This window comes from Sinohyriopsis cumingii, chromosome 16 (assembly GCF_028554795.1).
Source record: "Sinohyriopsis cumingii isolate HCF-2022 chromosome 16, ASM2855479v2, whole genome shotgun sequence".
Taxonomy (NCBI): Eukaryota; Metazoa; Mollusca; class Bivalvia; order Unionida; family Unionidae; genus Sinohyriopsis; species Sinohyriopsis cumingii.
This window is the reverse complement of record NC_142976.1, coordinates 35480628-35504246: the sequence shown is the minus strand read 5'-3', so window position 1 is coordinate 35504246 and position 23619 is coordinate 35480628. Positions and strand designations below refer to the sequence as shown.

The 23619-nt window shown below is 41.5% G+C and overlaps 1 protein-coding gene across 4 annotated transcripts in view; it reads right to left on the bottom strand.

The window, feature by feature from the left end:
- Positions 1-7363: 7363 nt before the first annotated feature.
- Positions 7364-23619, bottom strand: part of LOC149780200 (ammonium transporter Rh type A-like) — an 86761-nt gene continuing 70505 nt past the window's right edge. For all 4 annotated transcript variants that reach the window (XM_089936349.1, XM_089936351.1, XM_089936348.1 and 1 more), the window contains one exon: positions 7364-7562. In XM_089936349.1, coding sequence (XP_089792475.1) covers positions 7529-7562 — 34 coding nt within the window. In that variant the 3' untranslated portion in view covers positions 7364-7528. The remainder of the gene's footprint in view (positions 7563-23619) is intronic.

Below are 23619 nucleotides of genomic sequence, written 5' to 3'. Positions count from 1 at the left end.
GTCCTTGAAAAAATCGAAGTATTTTCAGGATTTCACCAGCAAGTTTATGCTAACAGTCTCGCCACGATGGTCCAAAAGTCTACCCTGCTGGTCAGTGACTTTAAAATTTATCCTTGTCAGCGTCGGGTTATGACACCGCAGAAATACTGGATTGATTGGCTCTTGTACAATCAAAAATCCAGGTGGTTCTTTAGGGGTAAATGAATACAATATAAACCCTTGCTGGGCTTGATTTGATATTGTTGTGTCTATGTTGTAATTACCGTCGATTACGTCACATACAAGATTGACCGCGACGACATCAGTGATATTTACTACGCCTGGAGAAATATGTCTGCCATCACCGCTGGTGGAATTGTCAACGCTGAAGATAACGGGTTCTGGTAATATTCGCTTGTTGTACGCGGCAAGAATATCCGGGAAGTATTCATCGATGACATCAGTAACGTGTTTTCGTAAGATGACCGGGGAAACGTATCCTGGAAATTTATAATTTGCAAGTTCAGCTTCGTTGATTTTAAGTTTAACTAATGCTTCTCGGAGAGCACGTAGATTTTTTTCTTTTCTTATTTTTTCTGTAAGATATGTTAAATCAGGATGTATGGTTCCATGCCGATCAAAGAGCGACTTCAGTCTTGCTACCTCTTTTTCATCTTTTTCTATTTCCGGCTTTTTCGTACTTGATCGCATCGACCATGCTTTCAACTGCTCTGCTGTTCAAAGTGTTCATGTAATTTGCGATTTTATTTAATTTTTTTGATTTCGCTGATGATATCATCACGGGGGCCTGTTATATCGCTGATATGTGATTGAAAGCGCGAACGTAAAATCTTTAGTCGTTGATTGTGCAATTCACGATAATAATTAAATAGTTCAATAAGCTCCTCCCGGGAATAAAAAGTATATACACCGATCACACTGTATGTCACCTCCCAGCCGATTCTCCCACGGGTATAAGTAAATTCAAATGCTGGATTATAACCAGTTATATAAGTTATTGCCAGGATGATACGTTTATCTTCTTTTTCAACCTCCTCCGGGGAATAATGTTCTTTCCCTTCGTCAGTGATATAGTCGGACTTTTCGGGTGCAGGTGCAGGTGGTGGTATCGCTGTTGGTTTTTCTTCTGGCCATCCTAATACTGTTCTGATTGAACTGTTATAAATGTCTACGTGGTAACCCGGTGTTGAGATTTCGATGATCGTGGACAACGTTGGCTCGTGTGCGATTATATTGATCTTTGCTTCTTTGGCGGTGATACGCTTCATTTGACGCTGTATTTCTTTGTTGATTTCTTCTATCTGATAAGACCCTGTTGGTAAATGAATGACGTTCCAATCTGGTGTGCCGTCAGCACCAGGTTTATTCTGATACGAAAATACAAATGAATTATTTGGCGATTGTCCGTGAAATGATCTCGACCTGATATTGGGCCAACTGTGATATACTCGTAATTGTGCCAACGCTATTTCGGTAACTGGAATTGCAGTTGGAAAATTAATATCGAATTCTGGTTGCGTCGAAGATATTGTTATCATTGATGTTTTTACCGGAGTTGTATTTGCGGCTATCTCTTGAAGTATCTCCGTCTTTATTTATCTTCATCGTTTTCAAATTAAAATTCTTTGTGCGCTCGTAATCGTTGTATGCTGCTGAGATCAGTGTGAATTCGGAATCGGATATAACTGTATCGTCAAGGCTGGATGATATCAACGAGGACAATTTCGAGTAGGTGCTTGTGGCCGCGTTGTTTAACTTTTCATATTCGTGTAATTTTGTTAGCGCGCACGAGGATATTGTTTTTGCAATTATATTAGCAACTCCTGCAATCGTCGTTGATGCTGAAATTGTGATTGTAATCGCGATTACAGTTGTCACTGGTGTCAGCGCTGATAATAACACACCCGTGGATGCAACTACCGCGGGTACCGAATACACTATTGTGTCTAATACAGTTACACGCCGTTTGTAATTTTTTATCTTTGTTGCGCATTTGTCAATAGTGTTCTTTAACTCTGACTGCCATTCGCATACCTGATCGTATCTATATTGCTGAGCATCTAATGTTGTCGTTGATGCTGATTTCATTTTATTATTTTACGCGGTAACCAATTGAGGTGTTTCTGCGACGAATTCCAAACACCACCAATAGGATGTTGCGGTTAATTTCTTGTCTGCGGCTTCAAGTATAAACATTTCTTCGGTTTCCTTGTTTAGTATTACAGTTACAACACCGGAATAATTATCGGTGGAATGTCTCCAGGGATATGTTGTGAATATTTCAAATTTAGAGGCGGAAAACACTGACAGTCTATATACGCCAGTGGCTGTTGCTGTATATTTGAGTGAATTATTTTTTCGGGACCATGTTGCGAATCCCGATGATACCGTGAATACGATGTTGGTGATATGCCCGGGAGTAACTCCAGTGGGGACTTTAATCAAACTGGTTTTATTAACAATCTCAGGAATTCCCGCTACGATGTTTTGCTGTGTTTCTTTGATCGTGTTAATGTTATTTTCTATCAACGCGATTTGATCTGAAAAACTTCTTTCTGTTCTGACTACACCTAACCGGGTATTAATCTTATTGATATCGTTGGCGTTATTGGTAAGATTTGGTATGATTTCAGAAAGTTTCAGGTCGATGACCGCAGGAACCCCAAAGAACTTATCAATGGATTCATCAGCTTTTGCGAAGTTTCTTCGAAGTCTTGTATACGCGCCCACGTGAACATTATACTCTGCCCGCAACGTGGTTAGTTTACCGTCAATGACGTCTACATATTGTTTGTTTGCTGCGTCTTCGGGACCTTCCGGATCCGCTAAAACGGTTATTTTGTTACCGTTCATGCTAAGTTCACCTGTCATTGTATCACCGGTCTTCGCTACACGTCTTTCTGCAGCTTTCTGTGCATCATCTCGAAGCGCCGCGATTGATATCAGTGAATCTCTGATTCGGCCGCTGTCAGTGAATACAACAATGTTGTCCGTGGTAGCTCCAATAACCCTGCGAATTATGTCATTCCACTTAATATTACTGGTTTTTAGTTTGCCGTGCCTGTCCTGAAAAATAACAACCTCATCTGGGTCTATCCCGGTTAACGTTAAAAGATTATCAATTTCATCTTTGGTCGCATACTTTGATAAATCGATATCTTTTTTTTCTTCCTTGGTTCTGCTTGATCTTCCGTAAATATCTACCATTATTAGTTATGGGGTTGTTTAAATTTGGAAATCACATCTGTGGTGTATTCATGCACGACTTTGTGCGGAGGAGTTTTAGAGTGTTTTGTTATCGCGGAAAGAACGTTTAAAACCTCCTGACCACAAATGGGAGGATCAATCAGTGTTTGTGTTGGTAACGTTGACTGCCAAACTGGAATGTTGGAAAATCTTTGGACGTACCTGAAAAACTCAACTGGCGGTGCTAAACCGTACGAATCAAAATAGATAATTCCACGTGTATCTATCGCGTAAGCAACCCAGTGAGTTCCAGGACCTTCTTTGTTGTCGAGATTAATAATTCCGGTTTCTGTGCTATTCGGTCGTGCTGGTAATTCATCTCGCATAAATACACCTCTGAAATTCTTTATACGTAATTGCTTAACAGCATCAAGTAAATCAAAATTGCTCGCTGGAAGCGTTTTTAAAACCGTTTTGGATACCATGACGCCGGAGTTCCTGGGAGTCTGAGACCGCGGCCTGTTTTTTTATATCCTGATCCTGATTTTTTCAACATTGCTGCTGCCATGATCGGAGTTATTCGAGCATGGAGACTACTAAGAGCTTGCTTTGCTATTGCTGGTGCCGCTTCATACAACAGTCTCATTTGAGGAGGCATTTCTGCTGCCGAAGAATACTGTTTCATACCCGGGATAAGAAAACCTCCACGTTTAGTATATGCTTTTCCGACCGCTTTCTTAAGTGTCATTCCTGCTGCGGTTCCAACTGCGCCTAACGCTGCTGCTTTTGCTACTGCTGGTGCTGCTGCGGCGATTATTCCTGGTATTACTGCGAGAAGTGGAAATATTCCACCGGATTTAATCATCTCACGGACAGCTGTGGCAGTAAAATCAAGTCTGATTCCTTTTCCTGATGCTCTGGCTTTGTTAATTTGATTAAGCTGTGTTTGAGTAACCGATAACTTATTTTGACCACCACTAAGTTGTCCGTGTTTAAGTGTTATTGACGTTCCTGACGCTGATGCTTGCTTTGATTTTAATTTGTTGATCTGACCAGGGGACAGAGCGACATTAGCGTGATGACATGACATTTTATTTATCAGTGATTGATCTAATTGACATGTTTTGAAAACCTACAGGTTTTGTACTGGAGCATCAACGAGTATCATTCGGCCGCCAGCACCTTCAAGTAACATTGCTTTATCGGAAAGTATAACCGCGACGGCTCTGTAATTAGGTATATCTATTATATTTCTGTTTACGATAGCCCTGAAGTGAATATCAACGACAGACTGTCTGGTTAAATCAAAATGCTCCAGCGAGAAGTAATAGATTGGATAATGAGATATAAAATCCAATTGTGATATTTGCAAACCAGTGTCGATATTTAAATCACTCGCTAGATATTTCGTCAATCGTTGATATGCACGTGCAACATGGTTGTTATCAAAATTTAGCATTATGTTCTCGGATGGTTCTTGATGTCCGTTTATTTTCAGAGAAACGTCAGTGACACCAAGTTGATCAAATATCATATGTGAATGTGTTTGATCGTTTAATCGTGCAACACTCTGAAAAACAATGAAAATATGTCGCGGCGCGGCAACCCCTTGCTGTGTTGCTATATTCTACGTGAATAAACCATTGATGGTACTTTGAATGCTATCTGTGGTTGTTGTAAGCCACGATAGCAGCGTTTTACCACCTTGATCCATAAAAGAAAGCAGTCGCTGTTCTTCGGCAATTGCAGGAGTCATTACCGGCATCCACAGTGATAGTTTTGTTATGTTTACCTTACCAGCGTCACCAGCACCAGCACCAGCTTCTCGCCATAGCGCATCATTGTCGTCGGCTTTTCTAACAAGCACGACTGTATGTTTTGCTCCGAAAATTACCTTTCTGACATCTCTGCAAAATCCAAAGATATGTGACAGCGGAATGGAACATGAAAATCTTCTACGATTACCTTTTAACATTTGTTTACGCATTGCAAAACCTAAATTGTAATTTGCATTTAAACCTATTACTGCAGGTGTTTCCGCAGCACCAGCTGCGTTTCTCACATTACCTATAGTTACAGAATTTGGTTCAGGATGATCAGAATTATCCTTGGCAAACATCATTGATGGACCTGCTGATCTTGTATAATCATCAGAATATCTTGCCAGACTAATTATTGTTGCAGCAACATCGACATCCTTCTGAACTGATTCAATATTTTTTCCATCAATCATGTAGGTAGCACTATCAAACAAGGCCATAATTCCGTTATTGACAAAACCGACTTTAAATGCTTCCGCGTAGTTTGTGTTATCGGTTTTTATAATTTCCCCTTCTACTTCAATAAACGCTTCAGCGGGCAGGAAATATCTACTGGTATCCTGAACCTGAAGTTCAATTCGTCCTCGTCTGTTTGGTTCTCGTGCGTCATAAGAATAATACTGATAATCACGCACTGATTCATTTTTGAGAACCGGTTCGTCTATGTCGAATGCTGTGTCGGATTCCCGTTTAAACATTTTATTATAGAAGTTATCGTCTAAAACGAAGACCACTTCCCGCAATCAAACTTGTATTTATTTGTTCAGGTTCTTTTATCAACTCCGCTAGTTTTTGATTTGCGGCTTCATTTATTACTTTGCCGACATTTGCTGGCATGTCTGCGGTGGCTGGTAATTTTACCGGTGGAGGTTTTCTACGTATCAATCGTGATAGTCTGTTCTTGACTGCCGTGAATGCTTTACCGGCAACGCTACCAACAGCGTCAATAGCTTTATCTTTAATAACGTCAATGGCTTTTATACCTAATTGTTTTGCGATCGGTATTGCTTTAGGTGCCATCCTTGCGAACAAACCCTTGACAACATCGCCTATTCCGTTTCCATAAGTCATCCTGTATACTGGTAGTCGTGAATTTACCACCCTGATCATGACTGGTCTACGATGAGAATTGTGTACTATCATTTATTTAATTGTTATTTCTCTAATCGTTATCAACGAGTTCATCAATAAGTTCCCGATAGATGTGAGTATCCATGATGCCGCCTTGAAATAATCGCTGACAGATATCAGCCGCTTCATTAATTATTTCCGGTGAGTTATTTCCGGCACGTTTTCCTCCGATGAGAACTTCTAGCCGTGATACATCATTGAGAACATTATCAGGACAAGTAATGTGACCACCAAGACCACTACCGGATGTTTCTTTAGGTTCATAAAGCATCCCAAGATCTTCAATAATATCTTCTTTTGGAGTCGAAGGTCTTGGCGGTGAATAGGGAGGTGGTAGAGGTCCTTGTTGTCTACTTTTGTCAAGTTCCTTTATTGCATTTATGAGTTTTGGGTACCCCGAATCGACCTTTTTTTGGTTGTAGTATACACGATACGCCCATTTAGCAAAATTGTCATTAGACGTGGACTTATAGTTCTCGTTTAAAAATTTTTTTTTTGTTATATAAACCAGTTAATATCACTTCAGGTAATTTTTCTTCTGGTGTGTTTTTAAGGATTTTAATAAAACCCGGATCAAATTTTGCAGTTAGTTCAACAATTTCCTTTGCTGCTTTGGGTGCAGCAGCTTCAGCGGTGGGTGGAGGTTGAACTACATGAAGCAGCAGAGAGACTGAGCCCTCAATTGTTTCGTCGACCGTCCCATCGTCAAGAAGTATTTTTTATAGTTAGTTATTTTTGTTGAAATAACTTCTTTGGTCAGCAGAGAAGAGTTATTTATCATAGTTTTCTGAATAGAGGGTTTATTTTGTGAAATAAGACCCTCTATCAAGAGTGTTTTCGATAGCTGGTTCTGTTGCAACGAAATAGTTGGTGGGCTCAGTCTCTCTGCTGCTCGTGGGTCGGTGGTTCTTTCCGGGTTTTTTCCCGGGTTCTTCCTCCACCATTAATACTGGCCGCCATGTATCGTGTGCTGAAAAATGGCGTTAAACTCTACAACAACAACAACTTCCAATTCTTTCTTTAATAGACAGTCAGGTGGAGTAATTTCGCATTCTTACTATAGATTCAATAGAAAATGGGAAGGAACGAGTCTCACAACATGCAAAACGTGTAATGACAAAGGAGAGAGAGAGAGAGAGAGAGAGAGAGAGAGAGAGAGAGAGAGAGAGAAGGGGGGAGGGAGGGAGGGGGCCCGAGTAAGGAAAAACCAATGCAACTAAATTGACTATTTAGCAAACATATTAATAACTATTTTTATCTACACAAAAAGTTCAGGTAAGGAATGCTTACGTCATCACGTAGGGAAATTTGTTAGAAGTGAAGTGTGTTTGTCTTATCTTTCTACTATCTGAGACAGAAGTTCAAGTTATATCTTTTAGATTTACAGATTATCACTGCTCCACCGTATTAGTTTCCATAAGTACCCTGAAACGTAAAATATAAAGATGTAAAATTATTCACTGACAAAGTTGCTATGTGTACGGGAAATGTTAAATACATATCATCACGTATAATGCAAAGAACGCTAACATATATATTTTGTCATAACTATCAATTAAATTAAATTTGGCAAAATGCAAACTTATTTTATACTTCATTCAGTGAAATAGATACATGTTCCAGTTTTTAAGGTTCTGTTAAACCTTCCCAATACAGATGTTTTTGTATATATGTAGCATGAACATATATTTTATAATTTTATATATACATGTTTTAATTAGGCAGAAGTAGGTCTTTTATTATTTTATGTAGTTAGTGTTTGTTGATGAGTGAAATAAAGTCACCAGTTGCAAGTATTGTGTTATTCTCATTTTAGACATATTTAGCCATTTTAGGCAACCTTTGAACCAGGATTACCTGTTCGAGTTTTGTTCACTGAGCAATGAAGCTACCCTGATCACTGTTCATTCTGGGTTGTTCTACTGTATGACAAATGGTAAGTAACTTTCTGATTGGTTAGTTTGCTACTTGTCTGTATAAACAATATAGTATGAACAGCATATTAGTGGTGGTCATTCCATTGGAGCTTCTGAAGGGTGCTGGTCATGGCATTGCAGTAAGAAAAGTGCTTGATAATTCTATTGCTTCAAGGAAAATGTGATTTGACCTTTGTCCCATTTGATAAGGTAAAGAGATTTATAATATGGATAATGTAACAGTTTATTTTATATGTACTCTGTATAGTTCTCTAGAATGTATGTTGATGTAAGTAGTGAAGTGTGGCGGTTTAGCGTCAAGGGGACTCATCATTAAAAACAGGGTCCCGGCACTTTGGCGTCTATGTAAATTTAACATGGGGGAAAACTGTTCCGGCAGTTTGGCGTCAAGGGGAATTAGCATTACAGAAGAACCCTGGGGTTTGTTTAGCGTCAAGGGGAATTTAACATGGGAAGCACAGGTTGGGACTGTCTGGCGACAAGGGGGGAATGGAACAGGGTCGGGACCCTATTTTAATACGGTCCCGACCTTATGGGTCTATGGAAATGGAACAGGGGAGAGGGATAGAACACACACACACACACACTATAGACAACTGACATTTTTTTTAAAAAAGGGGATAGGCAATGAAAGTCAACGTCTTTTCGAGACCTATGAATTGCCGTGAAAATGGCCTTTGGTTTTCTTCTAATTTCTTCTATTCTTCCACCAGCTTCTTATTTTCTCTCTTACACTTTTTCTCTTCTTTTCTTTTTTTTTCTTCCTCCTTTTTCTTCTCTTTCTGCTTCTCCTCCTCTTCTTTCTTCCTCTTCTCATTTTCTTCTTCCTTTTCAATTTTTTCATTCCAAGCTCTCATACTTATCCTTTCCTCTTCATCCTCCTTCTCCTCCTTTATTTCTTTCAACAGATCACTGATGATTTCCTTTAGTTTTCTTAAATTGTTGATCTCCATCTTTATTCTATGTGGACTGTAAGAATAGCGATCCTCCTCCAGTCTTATTAACATCTGTTCCATTATCCCCAAATTGTCCAGAACATCTTGCAATTTTTTCATTTTATCAAGGTGGTTCGAAGCCATCTTCTTTTTTATTCTTTGTAGAATGGTGCGAACGACGAACACTGTGGGTTCTTATACGAAAAGCGCGGACGTGAAGGAAAACATCCCCCTAATGCCCAAATCTTATATTACCTAGATCATCACTTAAAACGCGCGGACGTGAAGGAAAACATCCCCTACTTTTCACTTCTCATATTATCTACTATTCACACAGTAATGAATAGACAAATAACATAACCATAATCTACTATCCACACACACACGCGCAAAGCAGCCAGATCAAACCCAAACTATACTATCCACACACACATGCCAAGCAGCAAAAACATAACCATAATCTATTATCCACACAAACTTACTTTAACACTTACAAAATCCAATAATCTACTATCCCCAACATACGTACGTGAGCTGATACAATCACACATAAACACATACAACCACACCAGGAAAGGAGTGAGTGTTTATTTTCCCACTACTCACATTCACACATTGGCAAATTGATTGCTATTTCTTTTCTAGAGTATTGGATAGCCCTGAAAAGGGCTGTTTGTTTGAACTCCAGATGCACCTATCTCATGACGGTACCTTCCTGGTCTGGCACCGCACACACATCTCCGACTCCAGTCTCCTTGCCAATTCACCCTTGTCACTGGAAGCGCAGAGGCGGGTTGAGTGGCTTCACTATTCCAATCTTCTGTCTCTGGAATAGTGAAGACTTCCTTTTCTCTTCTTCTATTTCTAATTCTAGGATGAATTGGCATCCTTACCTCCTGTTGTGGTTGTGGCTGTGGTGCAGCTACAGGCTGGGGAGATGTCCTTGCCTCAGGTGTCACCTTGCACACAGGGTTCATCATAGGGTGACACCTGATCTCTCTCTTTTTTTTCTTCCTCTTCTTTCTTTCTTCTCTCTTCCTCCTCCTCTTTCATCCTTCCCTCTTCGACGATGGCCTCCGCGGCCAGTTCATTAAGTAAGAGCCTGGAATATTCCAGGTGCATCTGGAGTTCTAACAGTTTAGCTAGTCTGGTGTTCATTCTCTAGTGTTGATCAATCAACAAAGGTAGCCCGACTGCCGACTAGTTTTGTATTTATACGAAAAGCGCGGACGTGAAGGAAAACATCCCCCTAAGGCCCAAATCTTATATTACCTAGATCATCACCTAAAACGCGCGGACGTGAAGGAAAACATCCCCTAAGACAAAACTTAGTTAGTTAGTTAGTTGGATTATAGTGGTTTTCGTTCTTTTGAACATGTACCACTTTTTTATTCACGCACTGCGTGATTTTTAATTACTCCTGGGGGAAGGAAAAGGAGCCTCATCCCCCAGGCTTTTATGTACTCAAAGAGTACTTTTTAATTTAGCCACTCAGGTGTAGGACTAACTAGTCCTTAACAACCTGACTGAAAGGCTAATAGACATGAGTGGGAATAGTCACACCACACACTCGTGTTTCTTAGTTGGATTGAAATGCCCCAGGTGTCAAACCAAGCAGTATGTGACTCCCGCCACGATTGGTCGGCAGCGATGAGGTCACATTAGGACACCCGGTCTTGTGGCATTGACGAAGTGGCCCGCTTTTTTGATATCATCAATTGCCTTTCCCAGTCCGATATTCCGGTAGACAGAGCCTTCCTTTTTTCCACTCTGTTTAGGTGGTGCAGGTTCATCAGCTTCATCGCCGCTGGATGATGATACTTCCAGGGCCGCTGCCAGCGTGGAAGTTTCAAATTCTTCAGTGTCGTCTGCCAACATTGCCTGGATTTGGCTGAGTATGTTAGTAGAAATAGCTGTGGAAGCTTGATTTAAAAGTTCAGCCAGATGTTGTTTAAGAGACAAGGAGACGGTTAGGAGTATTTTTTTTTTTTTTTTTTTTGTTTTCTTTTTTTTTTTTTTTATTCATCAATTCCTTATTTATTTTGATTCCCTATCTTATTGGTTTGGAATGAAAACTTGTTTTTATGGTTGTTTGTATGTTATTATGGAGTCCTGTTTTAATTAATTCCTATTTTCCTATTTTAATTTTTTGTGGCCTTAATTGGTTTTTATTATTCGGGGTATGAACGGCTGTGTCAGTTTGTAAACCTACGAGACCTAGCAGGCCGTCATAATTCCCAAACAGTGATTTTGTAATATTCGTCCTTAACTGGTTTTTATTATTCGGGCGATGAACGGCTGTGTCAGTCTGTGAACCCACGAGACCGAGCCGGCCGTCATAATTCCCAAACAGTGACTTGTTATATTTTTAACTGGTCTTTGATTTACTTTCTTAGATTTTTTTGAGTAGATTGGATTCGTGTATAAAACTTATGATATTTTTGAATGTTAGATTAATATTGGGGTTTGTGTTCATCAAGAATTCTGGGTATGTTGTAGGGGATCCAATTTTATGCTGTTTAACTTTAAACTTAGCCCTTTCTTTTTCAAGTGTATGGCAGTTGTTAAAAATATGCTCTATGTCTTCTGGGACCCTGCAGTGGTAGCAGTTAGGGTTATGTGGTTGTGGTCCTATGTACTGTCCGAAGCTGTTAGCCAGCTTGGTTTTGCCCGTGAGTATTCTATTTATGAATTTTTGTTCACTGCCTTTTGTTTTGGGTGGTTTCCTATTTCTACATACTTCTTTAATGATGGTTTTTAGTTTCCTGCCTTGAGTGCTTGTGTTCCATAATTCCTGCCATTTATTATCAATGAGGGTTTTAGATATGCTATTGAGTTCGCATATGCTATAATCTAGGTTGATGTGAGTGGTTTCGTTTAGTTTTTGTTTAGCTGTTATATCTGCCATATCGTTACCTGGTATGTTAATATGGGATGGTATCCACATAAATTCTACTTGTAAGTTATTATTGTTCAGTATTTTTAACAATAAATTGGTTTGCCTAAGATAGTTTTCTCTTGATTTGGTGTTGTTATTAAGTATTGAGTTTATGACGCTTAGCGAGTCACTTATTATTACCGCTTGGGGTATTTTGTTCTCTTTGATCCATTTGAGTGCTTCAAGTATGGCCCAGAATTCAGCTGTGTATATAGAGCAGAGGTTAGGTAGTCTTCTTCCTACTTTAATGTTAAGTTCGGGGATTACGTAAGCTGCTGCTGTTCTGGGTGGTTCTGTAATTTTGGATCCATCAGTGTAAATCTTAATGTAGTTGCAATATTTTGAGTTGATTTCTTCTGTACAGATTGTGTTTAGTTTGAGTTCCTGTTCGTTTTTATTGCCATATTTCGTAATGAGGGTGTTAACTGTGGGGTTGATATTTATCCATGGTTCTTTGTCATAGTGATTTGCAATCAAGACAAAACTTATATTACCTAGATCATGACCAAACAGCGCGCGGACCTAAAAGAAACACTCCCTTTTTTATACTACCCATCACTATTCTAAAACATGTTCACAAGCCACTTAAAGAAAATACTTATACACACACACATACTTTCTAAGCAAGATAAAGAATTCATGTGCTTTTACACGCACTTCTATTTTTTAACTTATTATAGGCAATCGATTGTTATTTCTTTTCTATAGGTTGGGGTAGTCCTGAAAAGGGCTGTTTTTTTGCGTGTGAACTTGAAGCTATGGCCATCTTTTAGGTTCTAAGAATGCGGCCTCCTCTCACGATAAGGTCTGCTTCTTCAGAAAGAGAAGAACTCTTTGGTATCGATACGACAGTCGACAAAGCCTCTGTCAGGTTCACGTTGCTGCTGCTGCTGCTCTTGTTGCTGTTGCTGTTCTCTCTGCTGTTTCTGAAGTCTGTACTTCTCTGTCCATTCTTCTTTCTCCCTGTTAATTTCTTTTCTGAAGAGTTCTTCTATCAGGACTTCAGTGACTTTTAAGATTCTCACATTCTCTATCTCTTCTGGCTTCGGTATCAGACTGTGTCTGACCCTATGCAAATTCATGTAGGCTTCGTTTAGCTTAGCTAGTTTGGAGCACATCTTCGTAGGAGGATGAGTCGATAATGGATGGTTAGACTGGAGACTCCCCCGGTTTAAAGTTAAGGCGCGGACGTGAAGGAAAACATCTCTACACGGTTTTCGAGTCGGAACGTCCAATGAGTGTTATGGGAGAGATAGAGAGAAGTTACAGAGCATGAATCAGGATTCCTATAGCAAAACAAACGACAAAGGCATTATTTCTTCAAAACAACATTTTTTATTCAAAATCACTTAACACTAACAAGTAACTATAACATTTTAACAATAACCAAAAAATATAACATCAAACCTTTTTTTTCAAATCACAAACATTTTTTCAACTAACACATTATTTTGGACAAGGCTGACAACGTTGTGAATGAAATTGTGATTTCCACTGTTGGAAGTCATTAGGCCATTGATGCACACTACGTTTCCTAACTTGAGACAAAAGATAAGCATAATGGTCACAAAACCATCGATCTACTTTCAGATCGTTTCTAGAAGAAGAACGAGGATCAAAATGAGTCACTAAATGTTCTAAGGAATTGCCCAGGCTGCGATGATGCAGAAAGTACACACAATATTGTCCACACACCAAGGAATCTGTGCCTTGTAATTTCACATTATTGAATCGGGTGGTCTGAGCATTTCTTCTCATAAAGTCAATGATATCGTCTTCCAAGGGGGGCAATCCATACGAATCGAAATATTCTACACATCCTTCTTGAGGAAAGTAGACGGCTACCCAGTGGGTTCCTGGGAGATGACTGTCGTCCGTGTTGATCACATAAGCTTGATGGTCTTGAGGTTTGCGATGAGGGAATTCATCTTTAGCACAGACGACAGGATTCCAAGAAGCCGTGTACGAACTGTGGTTCAAAAGGTAATAAAGTTCCCAGGTATCCATTTATTTGTGTGTTTTTTTTCTTCACAGGTAATGATAAGTGATCAATTCGATCCTGATTTTCTCTTGGAAAATGTCTGACAAGTAAAGGCGTTTAGCTCTGACTTCGGACCCTGGTTCACGAGAGTTTCGATGCGACGGATCTCCAGCGGCGTTAATGGAGGACAAGAATGTTCACGCAAGCCTTTATACCACTGATGCAACACGACTTCTTTCGAGATGAGACCCCAAGCTTTGTCCAGATATTCGTCCAATTTTTCTTCTTGACTCAGCATCAGACATTTATCGTGTTGAATTTGACTGGGATGATCGTTTTGACATCCATAACACTCTTCCTTGATTACTTCCTTCATTTTTTCTGCCAGGACTGTAGCAAAACAGGAGACTAAATGCGCTTCTTGTTCTGGCAATCTCGACTTCATCATAACTTCGTCGTCTTTGTCTTGGGATTCTCCTTCCACGGTCTCCTCACATTCCATGTCCAAAGTTTCTCCACTTTGTAAAGAGGGATAACAGTCTTCCATGGTTTCTAATAGTCTAGAATGCCTTCTCTCAAACTGTTGATTTCTATCGTATTGTCGAATTCTGCATACAGGATGACGTTCACCGTTTCATCAGGGACTCGGTTTGCAAACTGAATTTCCACACGAATCTGGCCGGATTTTATAGGGTGGAAATGTCCCTCGTCGCTGCCTTGGTCTGGAGTGAAATCAAAAGCCCACAAAGCATAGCCTCCTGCATAATCTTCGTATGTAATGCCATGACTGGTGTTGGTTCCTAACTGACCGGTAGCTTCGTACAGGGACAAGTACGATCTCAAGTAATTCTTCTCGTCACCAAACTTAGGTTCGAAAGGTCGGGTACACAAGCTCTTGCCATCGCGACTGACTTCGATTTTGGACACGCCAAAGTGTTGAAAGTTGAAAGGGTTTTCACCGACATCTCCGTTGAAGGCTGAATTCTCGACCATACCAAGGATCAAACGTTTGGGTAACTGTCCTTGGAACAGATGATCTTAGATCATGGATCGCTGTCCCCTGGGAATGGTGAAGGTTTTCACTTCCACGTGTCGTGTCGGATACATGGCGGTAGTTCTGCTCAACGTGTGACTAATGTCGTTTCTCACTTTAGGTAACACTTCCACGCGTCGTAGGTAGAGTCTGGCATCCTCGATGGTAGTTTTGCAATTGGCAGCAGCAGCATTAGCCATCAAATGGAGAGCGGTACTGCTACGATTCAGTCTCAGGCGAACATCCACACCATTCAGCAAATACTTCTCTTGCAACCACATGTCCAAATTCAAGCGATCCAAAAGTTCTACACTTCGGCTTCCAGTAATTTTCTCTTTACGCTCTTTAAACCCTACATTGTTTTCATCTAAGATATTAAACTTGTTTCGTGTGTCAGGCTTCCATACCACACAAGCATCCAGATGGGTGTTCTTGGCTTCTTTTCCGTACGTCAAGAGATTTTCCAGGTAGGCACGATAAGGGTAAGTATCCGAGCTGCTACTGACTAGTTTGTTATTCAAGTACAAGTCCACTGCACTGAACAAGGAATGCATAAAATTGTTGACGGGAGCTAGTACCTCATCGCCATCTAGCTCCGAATTGTCCTGATCTACAACTTTAACTTCAAGTACAAGTGACTACTATTCAGATCGATGTAATCTTCGGGCTGTCCTTTGATTTCAAACTCGATGGGAGCTGAGACTGTCAAAGAGGAGACAGGATGAAATTCGACCCACTGGGATTCTTGCATCGTCATCATGGTGGGGGGCATGGCAAACAGATCCAGTTCCGACTTGGAACAAGCGCAAGACTCTCGGTGCATCATTTTTTCTATTTCTCAGTAATCGAAAACGTCTAGGTCTCCAACAGTTCTTCTTTTCTTTGTCTTTCTAGCTTTAGAAGTGTGAAGTCTGGTGAAAGGGTGTTTTCTTCGTCGTCTCTTTCTGCCTTGTCCTTGCTGAATGCCTAACTCAGTAGCGTACAGGACATTTATAGGTGTTTCTCGTCGGCCCAAAAGGTCTTTGCCCGTTTGCAGCAAGACATTTTTGCCTGCCCTCAAGAAGGCTTCTTTTGGGTTTTGTTTGTCGATGATGACATTTTGGAGAAATTCTTTGCCGTGTGTCAATGCCGCATCTTTCAAGGCGTGCAATCCGCGTGTCACCATCGGTTTCAACACCGGAGCCACCGAACGAAAGGCTGATTTCAGCATATCTCCTAAACCGTGTCCTCGCTGTCAAGCAACGCCTCGGTACACTGGATACATGACTTACGACTCGTGAGAGAACCGTTTTCGAAAATGGAGTTTCACCGTGACTTTTCCGTTGGTGAATCGAATATTTTGTCCCAGATCTCCTTTTATAGCAATGTTGACCGTGTCCAAATACGACTTACTGACAGGCAGATAGTGAGGATGTACAAATTCGCGGTGAACGTGATAGGTGTTTCCACCTTCCTGGTCATTGGTTGTGGTACTACCCACTTTGAAAGGAATGACACGCAGTAACGGTACGGAGGTGTGTCCCACCACGTTATACTCCACCACATCGGAGTACACAAAGATCAAATTCAGTTCTTGGTTCAGTTCTACAGGGAATCGAAAAAACTTGTAAACTTCCGTATTGCTGTTGATCTTCGGTTTAAAATTTGGAGCCATTTTTGTGTCTCCACCTAAAATATCAAACAAGTCACGATTAAAACTGATGGACAACGTTTGGGTATCCTGAAATTTCATCAGTAAGCGACGAGCCACTTTATGGTACTCCAGGGTGACACTTTTTTGATTTTGTTCAGGGCTTTGCCAAAGGCTAACTCGAACCTGTAAGCAATGGTATCCACCAAATGTTGGCCACTAAAATAAAACCCTGACGGAATTTTCAAGGTGTAGATACTGAAGAGTGGATTGTTGGCTGGTTTCACGTCACCTGAAAACCCGATTTCATTCATGGTTTGTTGCAATTGTTCGTTCAGGATTTCGACCTCAAAAGTGTTTTGCTTTTCAGTGATGTTTTGGATTTGTGTAGGGTGAATCATTTCCACTAAAACCACTTCCCAATGAGCTTCGTGATCTAATTGGATGGCATGAGGTAATTTGGCCGTGTAACAGCACAAGGTGTTGTTGGGAAACACCTCCAAGGAACTGTTACTGGGTAAGGTTAAATAAAATTGGTTAGGGTGACTCATAATTCCAGAGTTCTGTGGCTGTCCGAGGGGTTACTGGACGTCAGAGGAGTGTCTCCGCTCAAAATGGGGTTGTTGTTGTTGTTGGAGTGATGACTGACACTGGCACTGAACACAAGGTTCCCGTTGTTCCCGTTGGAAGAGAACTTCAGGGAGGGATTGGGAAGCAGGTAACCGATGCAACTGCTTAATAAAATGGTCCACAATTGTTTGTCTCCTTGTTGCAAACTCAAATTGGCAAAGGCTGCCCCGATGACACAATACACCACGAAGATTTGGCAGAAAAAGACTATTTGCGTTTTAGGCACACGTTCTCCACACCACATCCACAAGGGTTGTGTTTGTCTGTGTGAAAGGGCATGATGGTCACTTTTTTTTTATAGTCGATGACTTGCGAAGCGTCGATCCAAGAATCAAAACTGGGTGGATATCCTTTCCAACGTACTTTGACTTCTTTGACACGTCGTTTGCCCACTTTACGGGTTCTGCGTTCGAGAATGCTTCGATGTCGTACACGTCGTCTTCTTTTTTGGTGACACGTTGTAACTCGGGCAAATAAAACGTTCCTTTGAGCACTTCTCCATTCATGTCTCCCAATTTATAGACGGCAGGATGACGGCCATGCACTCGTCCAGTGACATGAAACAATTCGGTAGTCCAGTTAGGTAAGTAACCTTTGTCGAAAGTGCGTTTGGTTTTGCCAATGCGTACACAATCTCCTACGGTCAACACTCCACTTTTCTTGGGGACAGCCCTCGTCGGGGACGTACGAAACAGGCGATCAGACACCAGCACTTCGTTCTCGGGAGACACCTCTTGCGGGGCACGTCCAATGCTTCGATGGTAAGATTGGTTGCACGCTTCCACCAGGTGCGGTAAGATGTCGATGTACTTCAGAGTGTGGTGATGCGTAAAATATTTCCACATGCGTTCTTTCAAAGTGCGTTGAAAACGTTCCACAATGCTGTCTTTGTTTTCAGTATTCTCGGTGGTAAAAATATGAATGTCACGTCTTTAATTCTTTTTGGAGAGCTTGGTTCAGAAATTCGGTGCCTTTGTCCGTTTGCCATCGAAGAGGGTGACGACCGCTTTGTTTCAACACTTGTTGCAGGGCTCGCACTAACTCGTGGCTCAATTTGGAAGTCAAGGGCACAACCCAGGCAAATTTGAAAAACACGTCGATGACACAAAACAAATATTTGTAGCCGCGATTTTAGCTGGACAAGTGAGAGACATCGGCTAAATCGGCTTGCCATTGATGATCGATGCCTTCCACTAGGGTGCGACTTCTGGAAAACTTGCGTCGAATGGTTTGTGTAAAGTGTAGGTAGCTTGTTCTTGTAACCATCGTTGCACTTGAGGTAAACGGAGACTTTTCAGTCGAGTTTTGGCAGCAAGATACAATTTTTGAACTCCTGCGTAACCTGCAGGATAGAATGGATCGTAGTAAATGCTGGCTAACACCTTCTCCATTTTTTGTTTCTTAATAAGGCACCCACTCTTCGGTGATGCTACTTTGGGCGGGACGAAAGGGTGGTTTGGAAACGGATTTACGTGTCCGATGGGCTACGGGAGTAGAAGTCGAAGGAAGTGGTGGATGTGGTAATGGAATGGCTTTGTTCTTCTTTTCTTTTTTCACTTCTGGTTTCCCTTCTTTCTTTTTCACTTCTGTCGAAGGAGGAGTGGACATCATCTTTTTATCCTAAGCTTTCATTTCTTCTCGTTGGGGTGTGGGGGACGGGGTCAACAAGGACGCTGTAATCTTACTAGAAATGGGAGCTGCTGACGGTGTTTGAAAGATTTCTCGTATCTCTTCTTCCTCAGGTCTTCGTGGGGTAGCGTCTCTGGTGACCCCTGGGGATGGTAGTAGTGGTGGTGGCAGTGGTGATGGTGATTGACTTTTCATCAAGGTCTTAAAATCTTTCAGAGTGTGTAGAGCTGTTTCGTCTAAAGCTTCTTGGTGAATGAGTTGCAGTTGTTGCAAGATTTGCCCATACTTTTGCGATTTTTCTGTTTCGGACAAATCTTGGCGATCCATCAAGGACTGCAATTCGTATTGTAACTGGGACATCTGTCTCAACTTGGAATTGGGAGGTAAATGCGGGGTGCGTTGTTCTTGCCAACGATGGTATTCCATCCATCGTTTGTAAGGCACTAAAGCTAGTTTTCGTCCTTCCATGGGATGTCAGGGGTCAATTCCGAGATCTTGCAACTTCAGACGGCCCTTTTGTCTTGCTCCCACCAGTCCTCCCAACATGGTTCCCAAGACTCCTTTCAGCAATGGGCCTAACAAGAGGGGTAAAATTCCTCCACGTTGGACCAACATCTTCTTCTTTTGACGAATAGGGATTTTCTTTTGAACCATTTGGCAAAGAACGTAACGATGTTTGCCTAAGCATTGTTTCTGGTGTTTGGACAAAGGGATCGTGCCTTTCAACACGTTCAAACAACATTCGCACACGGTATCGATGACCTCTTTGGAGGCTGTTTGAATGAGTTTTTTTCGTAGAGGTGGAGAAGCTTTGGACAGGACAGATAACATGTCCCCATGTTTGACTAAACGAGGAGGCAGTCCTTTCCTTTTCTTTCCTTGGGTTTTAGAAGAGGGATGTTTTCTGGAGGGTGACATCTTTGAGTCTTCAGGAGCACCAAAAACACTGATACCCCTACTTGGTCACATACCTTTGTTATACTGGAACGCGTCGCCACTGATTGTCTTTACGTCGTATCAACTTCAGGACAGGCATGACACGTCGTGCAGGGGTACGCAAGGACTAAATCGAGGCAGTTCTTGCTTGGACAAATCCAGTAAACTCTGTAACATGCCCGATCTTTCTTGGACTTTTATTTTGGGAACAGGTACTTTGTCAGCAGCGGCCACTGCCACTAAATTGGAGGGTCCTGCCACTGAGGAAGTTCTTGGGGTCATCAACGGAGAAGTTCTTGGTGTGATCAACGTCTCCAAGTACTTTTCAGTTCTTGGTGTCATCAACGGAGAAGTGGATGAACCTGAGGCTACCGGAGACGCGGTCACAGCCGTTGCAGGTCGTGGTTTGCGAGTGTAAGGTTGCGTCCTGGCCGAAGTGCCTCTCTTGCAACTAGTTTTCTGTGAGCTTTTCTTTTTCTGGGGGCATTTCTTTTTCCGGGGTGGTGCCTGGTAAGAGGAGGGTCCCGCCACTGGAGAAGTTCTTGGAGACACGGGTCTCCTTGGAGACCTGGTCTTGACACCGTGGCTCTTTTTCTTCTTCTTGGAGCTTCGTTTGACTTTTTTCTTGGGGGGAGGTTTGAGAGCATTAGGATCCCATCTTAAGAGAGAGCGAATGATGACCCCTCCTAGAGTACCGCTCCCTCCAGGTTTCAAAATGATTTGTTTTTTGGTTTGAGTGTCGATGCGGGGATCGGCCAGTTGGGTTAAAGTGACTTTGTTTCGATCAAAAAAGCGTTTGGTTTGATGAGGAATTTGAATGATCCCTTGCAGTAATTGACGTGCTATCACCGTGAACCATCGTAAGACTTCTTTGAGACTAGCTTCTAAGACACGAGCCCGTATTTGTGGATTTTTTTCTCGACTGATGCCATTAAGTCGAGGACGGAGACGTGTACAGGACAGGCCCTCCGTCTTGGCACCAGTGGTGAAACAATTGGGTATGAAATCGTAAATCATCGAGGGTCGTAGGTTTCAAATCGACGAGTAAATAAGCGTGTGGAGTTTGAGTGGCATCGTCGTACGCTTGAGTCAGCCAAGGCGTTCCTAACTGTTTGGCTAAGACTTGCACTTGCGATTTATCTCGAGGGCTTTTAAACAAGACCACGTAATGCGCAATGAGACGGTGCGATGGGCTTTACTTTGTTGAAACAAATTATGAGTGATGTAAACGACACTCACATTACGATGATGCCCTTTGCGCGTAAACCACAGTTTAATTTCTTCTTCGTCTTCTCCTAACATGTCGTCGAAAATGACCAAATGGGTTTGACGGGAGTCAGAGACGATGCCGTCGTCTTCTTTAGGAATGCCTTCCACAAACACGATGGAATCGCCTTGACTTTCTCGCAAGAGGCTGTACGCCGATTGCCACTCTTTGTAACACCACACGATCCGTTGAGGTGGTCGATAGATCAAATGCTGTTTATGTTCGATCAAACGTTTGACGAATTCGGTTTTGCCTAAACCACTAGGTCCAGCAATGAGCATGTTAAAGGGATGGCGAAGATACAAAGCCTCCCAACTGGCACGATCTAAGTGTTCGTCGATGACTTTGACAGTGGAGGAAGAGGGAGCAGAGACAGCAGAGGTAGCCATAGTGTTAGGAATGTCACTTGTGACACGAAAACAAACAAGACAAGAGTTTATATACTTTTTTCATGACACGTTTATTGAATGTTTCAAACATGAACACGAAAGACAAAAATACATAAAAGCCAAAGGCTTAAGTACAACGATAAAAGGCACATGAAAACCATCAACGTGGAATAGAAACAAGTGTCTGTACAGCATGTTTTGGGTAATGTTCTGACCAGTTCTATAGGGGGTAAGGTCATACAAGTGTCCTCCCGAAAGGGTCTTTCAGACATGTCCACGACAGTCCTGTCCTGGGTGATCGGTTATTCTTCTGGCACTGTCACTAACACAGGTTGAAAAGTGACTTTTTTCTTTGGACGTTGAAAGGAAGGATCACAACTCTCGTGCATACTGGGCCACTTCTTGGGTCCATGCCTCAAAATGCCATTTTTTCCAGGCACGGACATCTGTCCAGTGGGGGTGTAAGTCACAAGCTACACACACATCGTCATACACGTCTTGGGTAGCTATAAGTTGACGAATCTTTTTTTCCCGTAGAGGTCGAGAAGTATCCAGATGAAAACGTAAGGCTTTGAGCAAAAGGAGTCTCTCGTGAACATTTAAAGGCACCACTTTCATGTTGAATGGGGTGGTAAATACTGTTCGAAAAGAGTCCACAAGGAATCGGCTGGTAAACGAAATCCCAGAAAACAAGTCACTAAGACACACACTATGCGTCGTCCCAAATTGAATGGATACAGTTCTTGTAATAATTGATGGTAATGATCCACGGTTTGAATATGGTCATTGAGTTCCTTCCACGGAATCTGTTCAATCACATGTGATAAAACCTCGGCATGACAGCTTGTTTTTATATTCTCTTTTTTTGGATGCAATAAACGTACTTTCTACCCAGAGATCTTCGTTCTCCAGTTGGAAATTTAAATGCTCCAAACTGTAATCTAAACTTGAAACTTCGTTTAGGAGTTTCCTCTTCCGCTAAGCAGATTCCACATAAAATATGTTGGTAATCCTTTAACTCGTCTTCCTCAGTGCGTTGCTCTAGGTGAATCTCGAAGTAACCAAAATTATGAACATTTCGTTCGTTCACTAACTGAAAGTGTTGAACAAGGTCTGACCACTGAAACAATTTCTGACGAATCAGTCCTCTTATACCATTCAGGTACCAGTGGTTAAACATCTGGTGACGTAACGGATGCAATTGTTCTTTACGTTTGACTTGTATTTTGACCAGCTCTCGGTAAATGCGTTCTCTCAACTCCACAGGCAAAGCACAAATATTCTCTTGTAACGTATCCATGAATAGGTCATACTAAATCCTCTTTCTGACACAAGAAATGTACCGTTTGCACAGACATGGTTTTAATTCATTGTCGAATCTAAATCGTTTAACCACTAATTTACACATTACAATTCGTTCAGAAGCTTCCTCTTTCACTAAGATGACATTGTGTAAAAGATGTTGGTAATTCGTTAACTCTTCCTCTGGAATTCGATGCAGTAAGTTTACAATGTAGTAGATAGAATCATCGATAGCAAACCAATCCTTTTTAAAACCAGGGGGTCGTTGATCAATGTCTGTCCAATGGAACACTTTCAACTGAATCAGTCCTTGTATAGCATTCAGGTACCAGTGGTTCAAACACCGGTGACGTAACGGATGCAACTGTTCTTTACCTTTCACTTGTATTTTGACCAGTTCTCGGTAAATGCGTTCTCTCAACTCCGCAGGCAAAGCACGAATGTTCTCTTGTAAAGCATCCATGAATAGGTCAGTCCGTACAATTCACAATCTTCTCCTAGAGCAAAAGTAATTCACATAGTGAGTAATTTCTGACCACTGCCATTCAGGGTAACTTCCAAGAATCTAATTAAACTCTTTTGATGTAAACGGTATAAAATAAATAATAGGATGAATGCACCCTTGACCCAGAGAAATCTAACACATTGGTTGACTTTTTCACTTTCCTCTTGTGAATTTCTCGACACAAAAGTTCTACAGTTACCCATCGAGATTTCACTCTGGCAAGTCCCTGCCAAACTTCCTTGTAAATCTTCTCTTGCAGTTCTTTAGGTAATGATTCAATATCGTTTTTGAAATGGAGTTTAAATACTGGTCCCGGTGATGTCCAACATTTGACTCCTAACCAATCTGGTTTCTTCTTCAACGACATGGT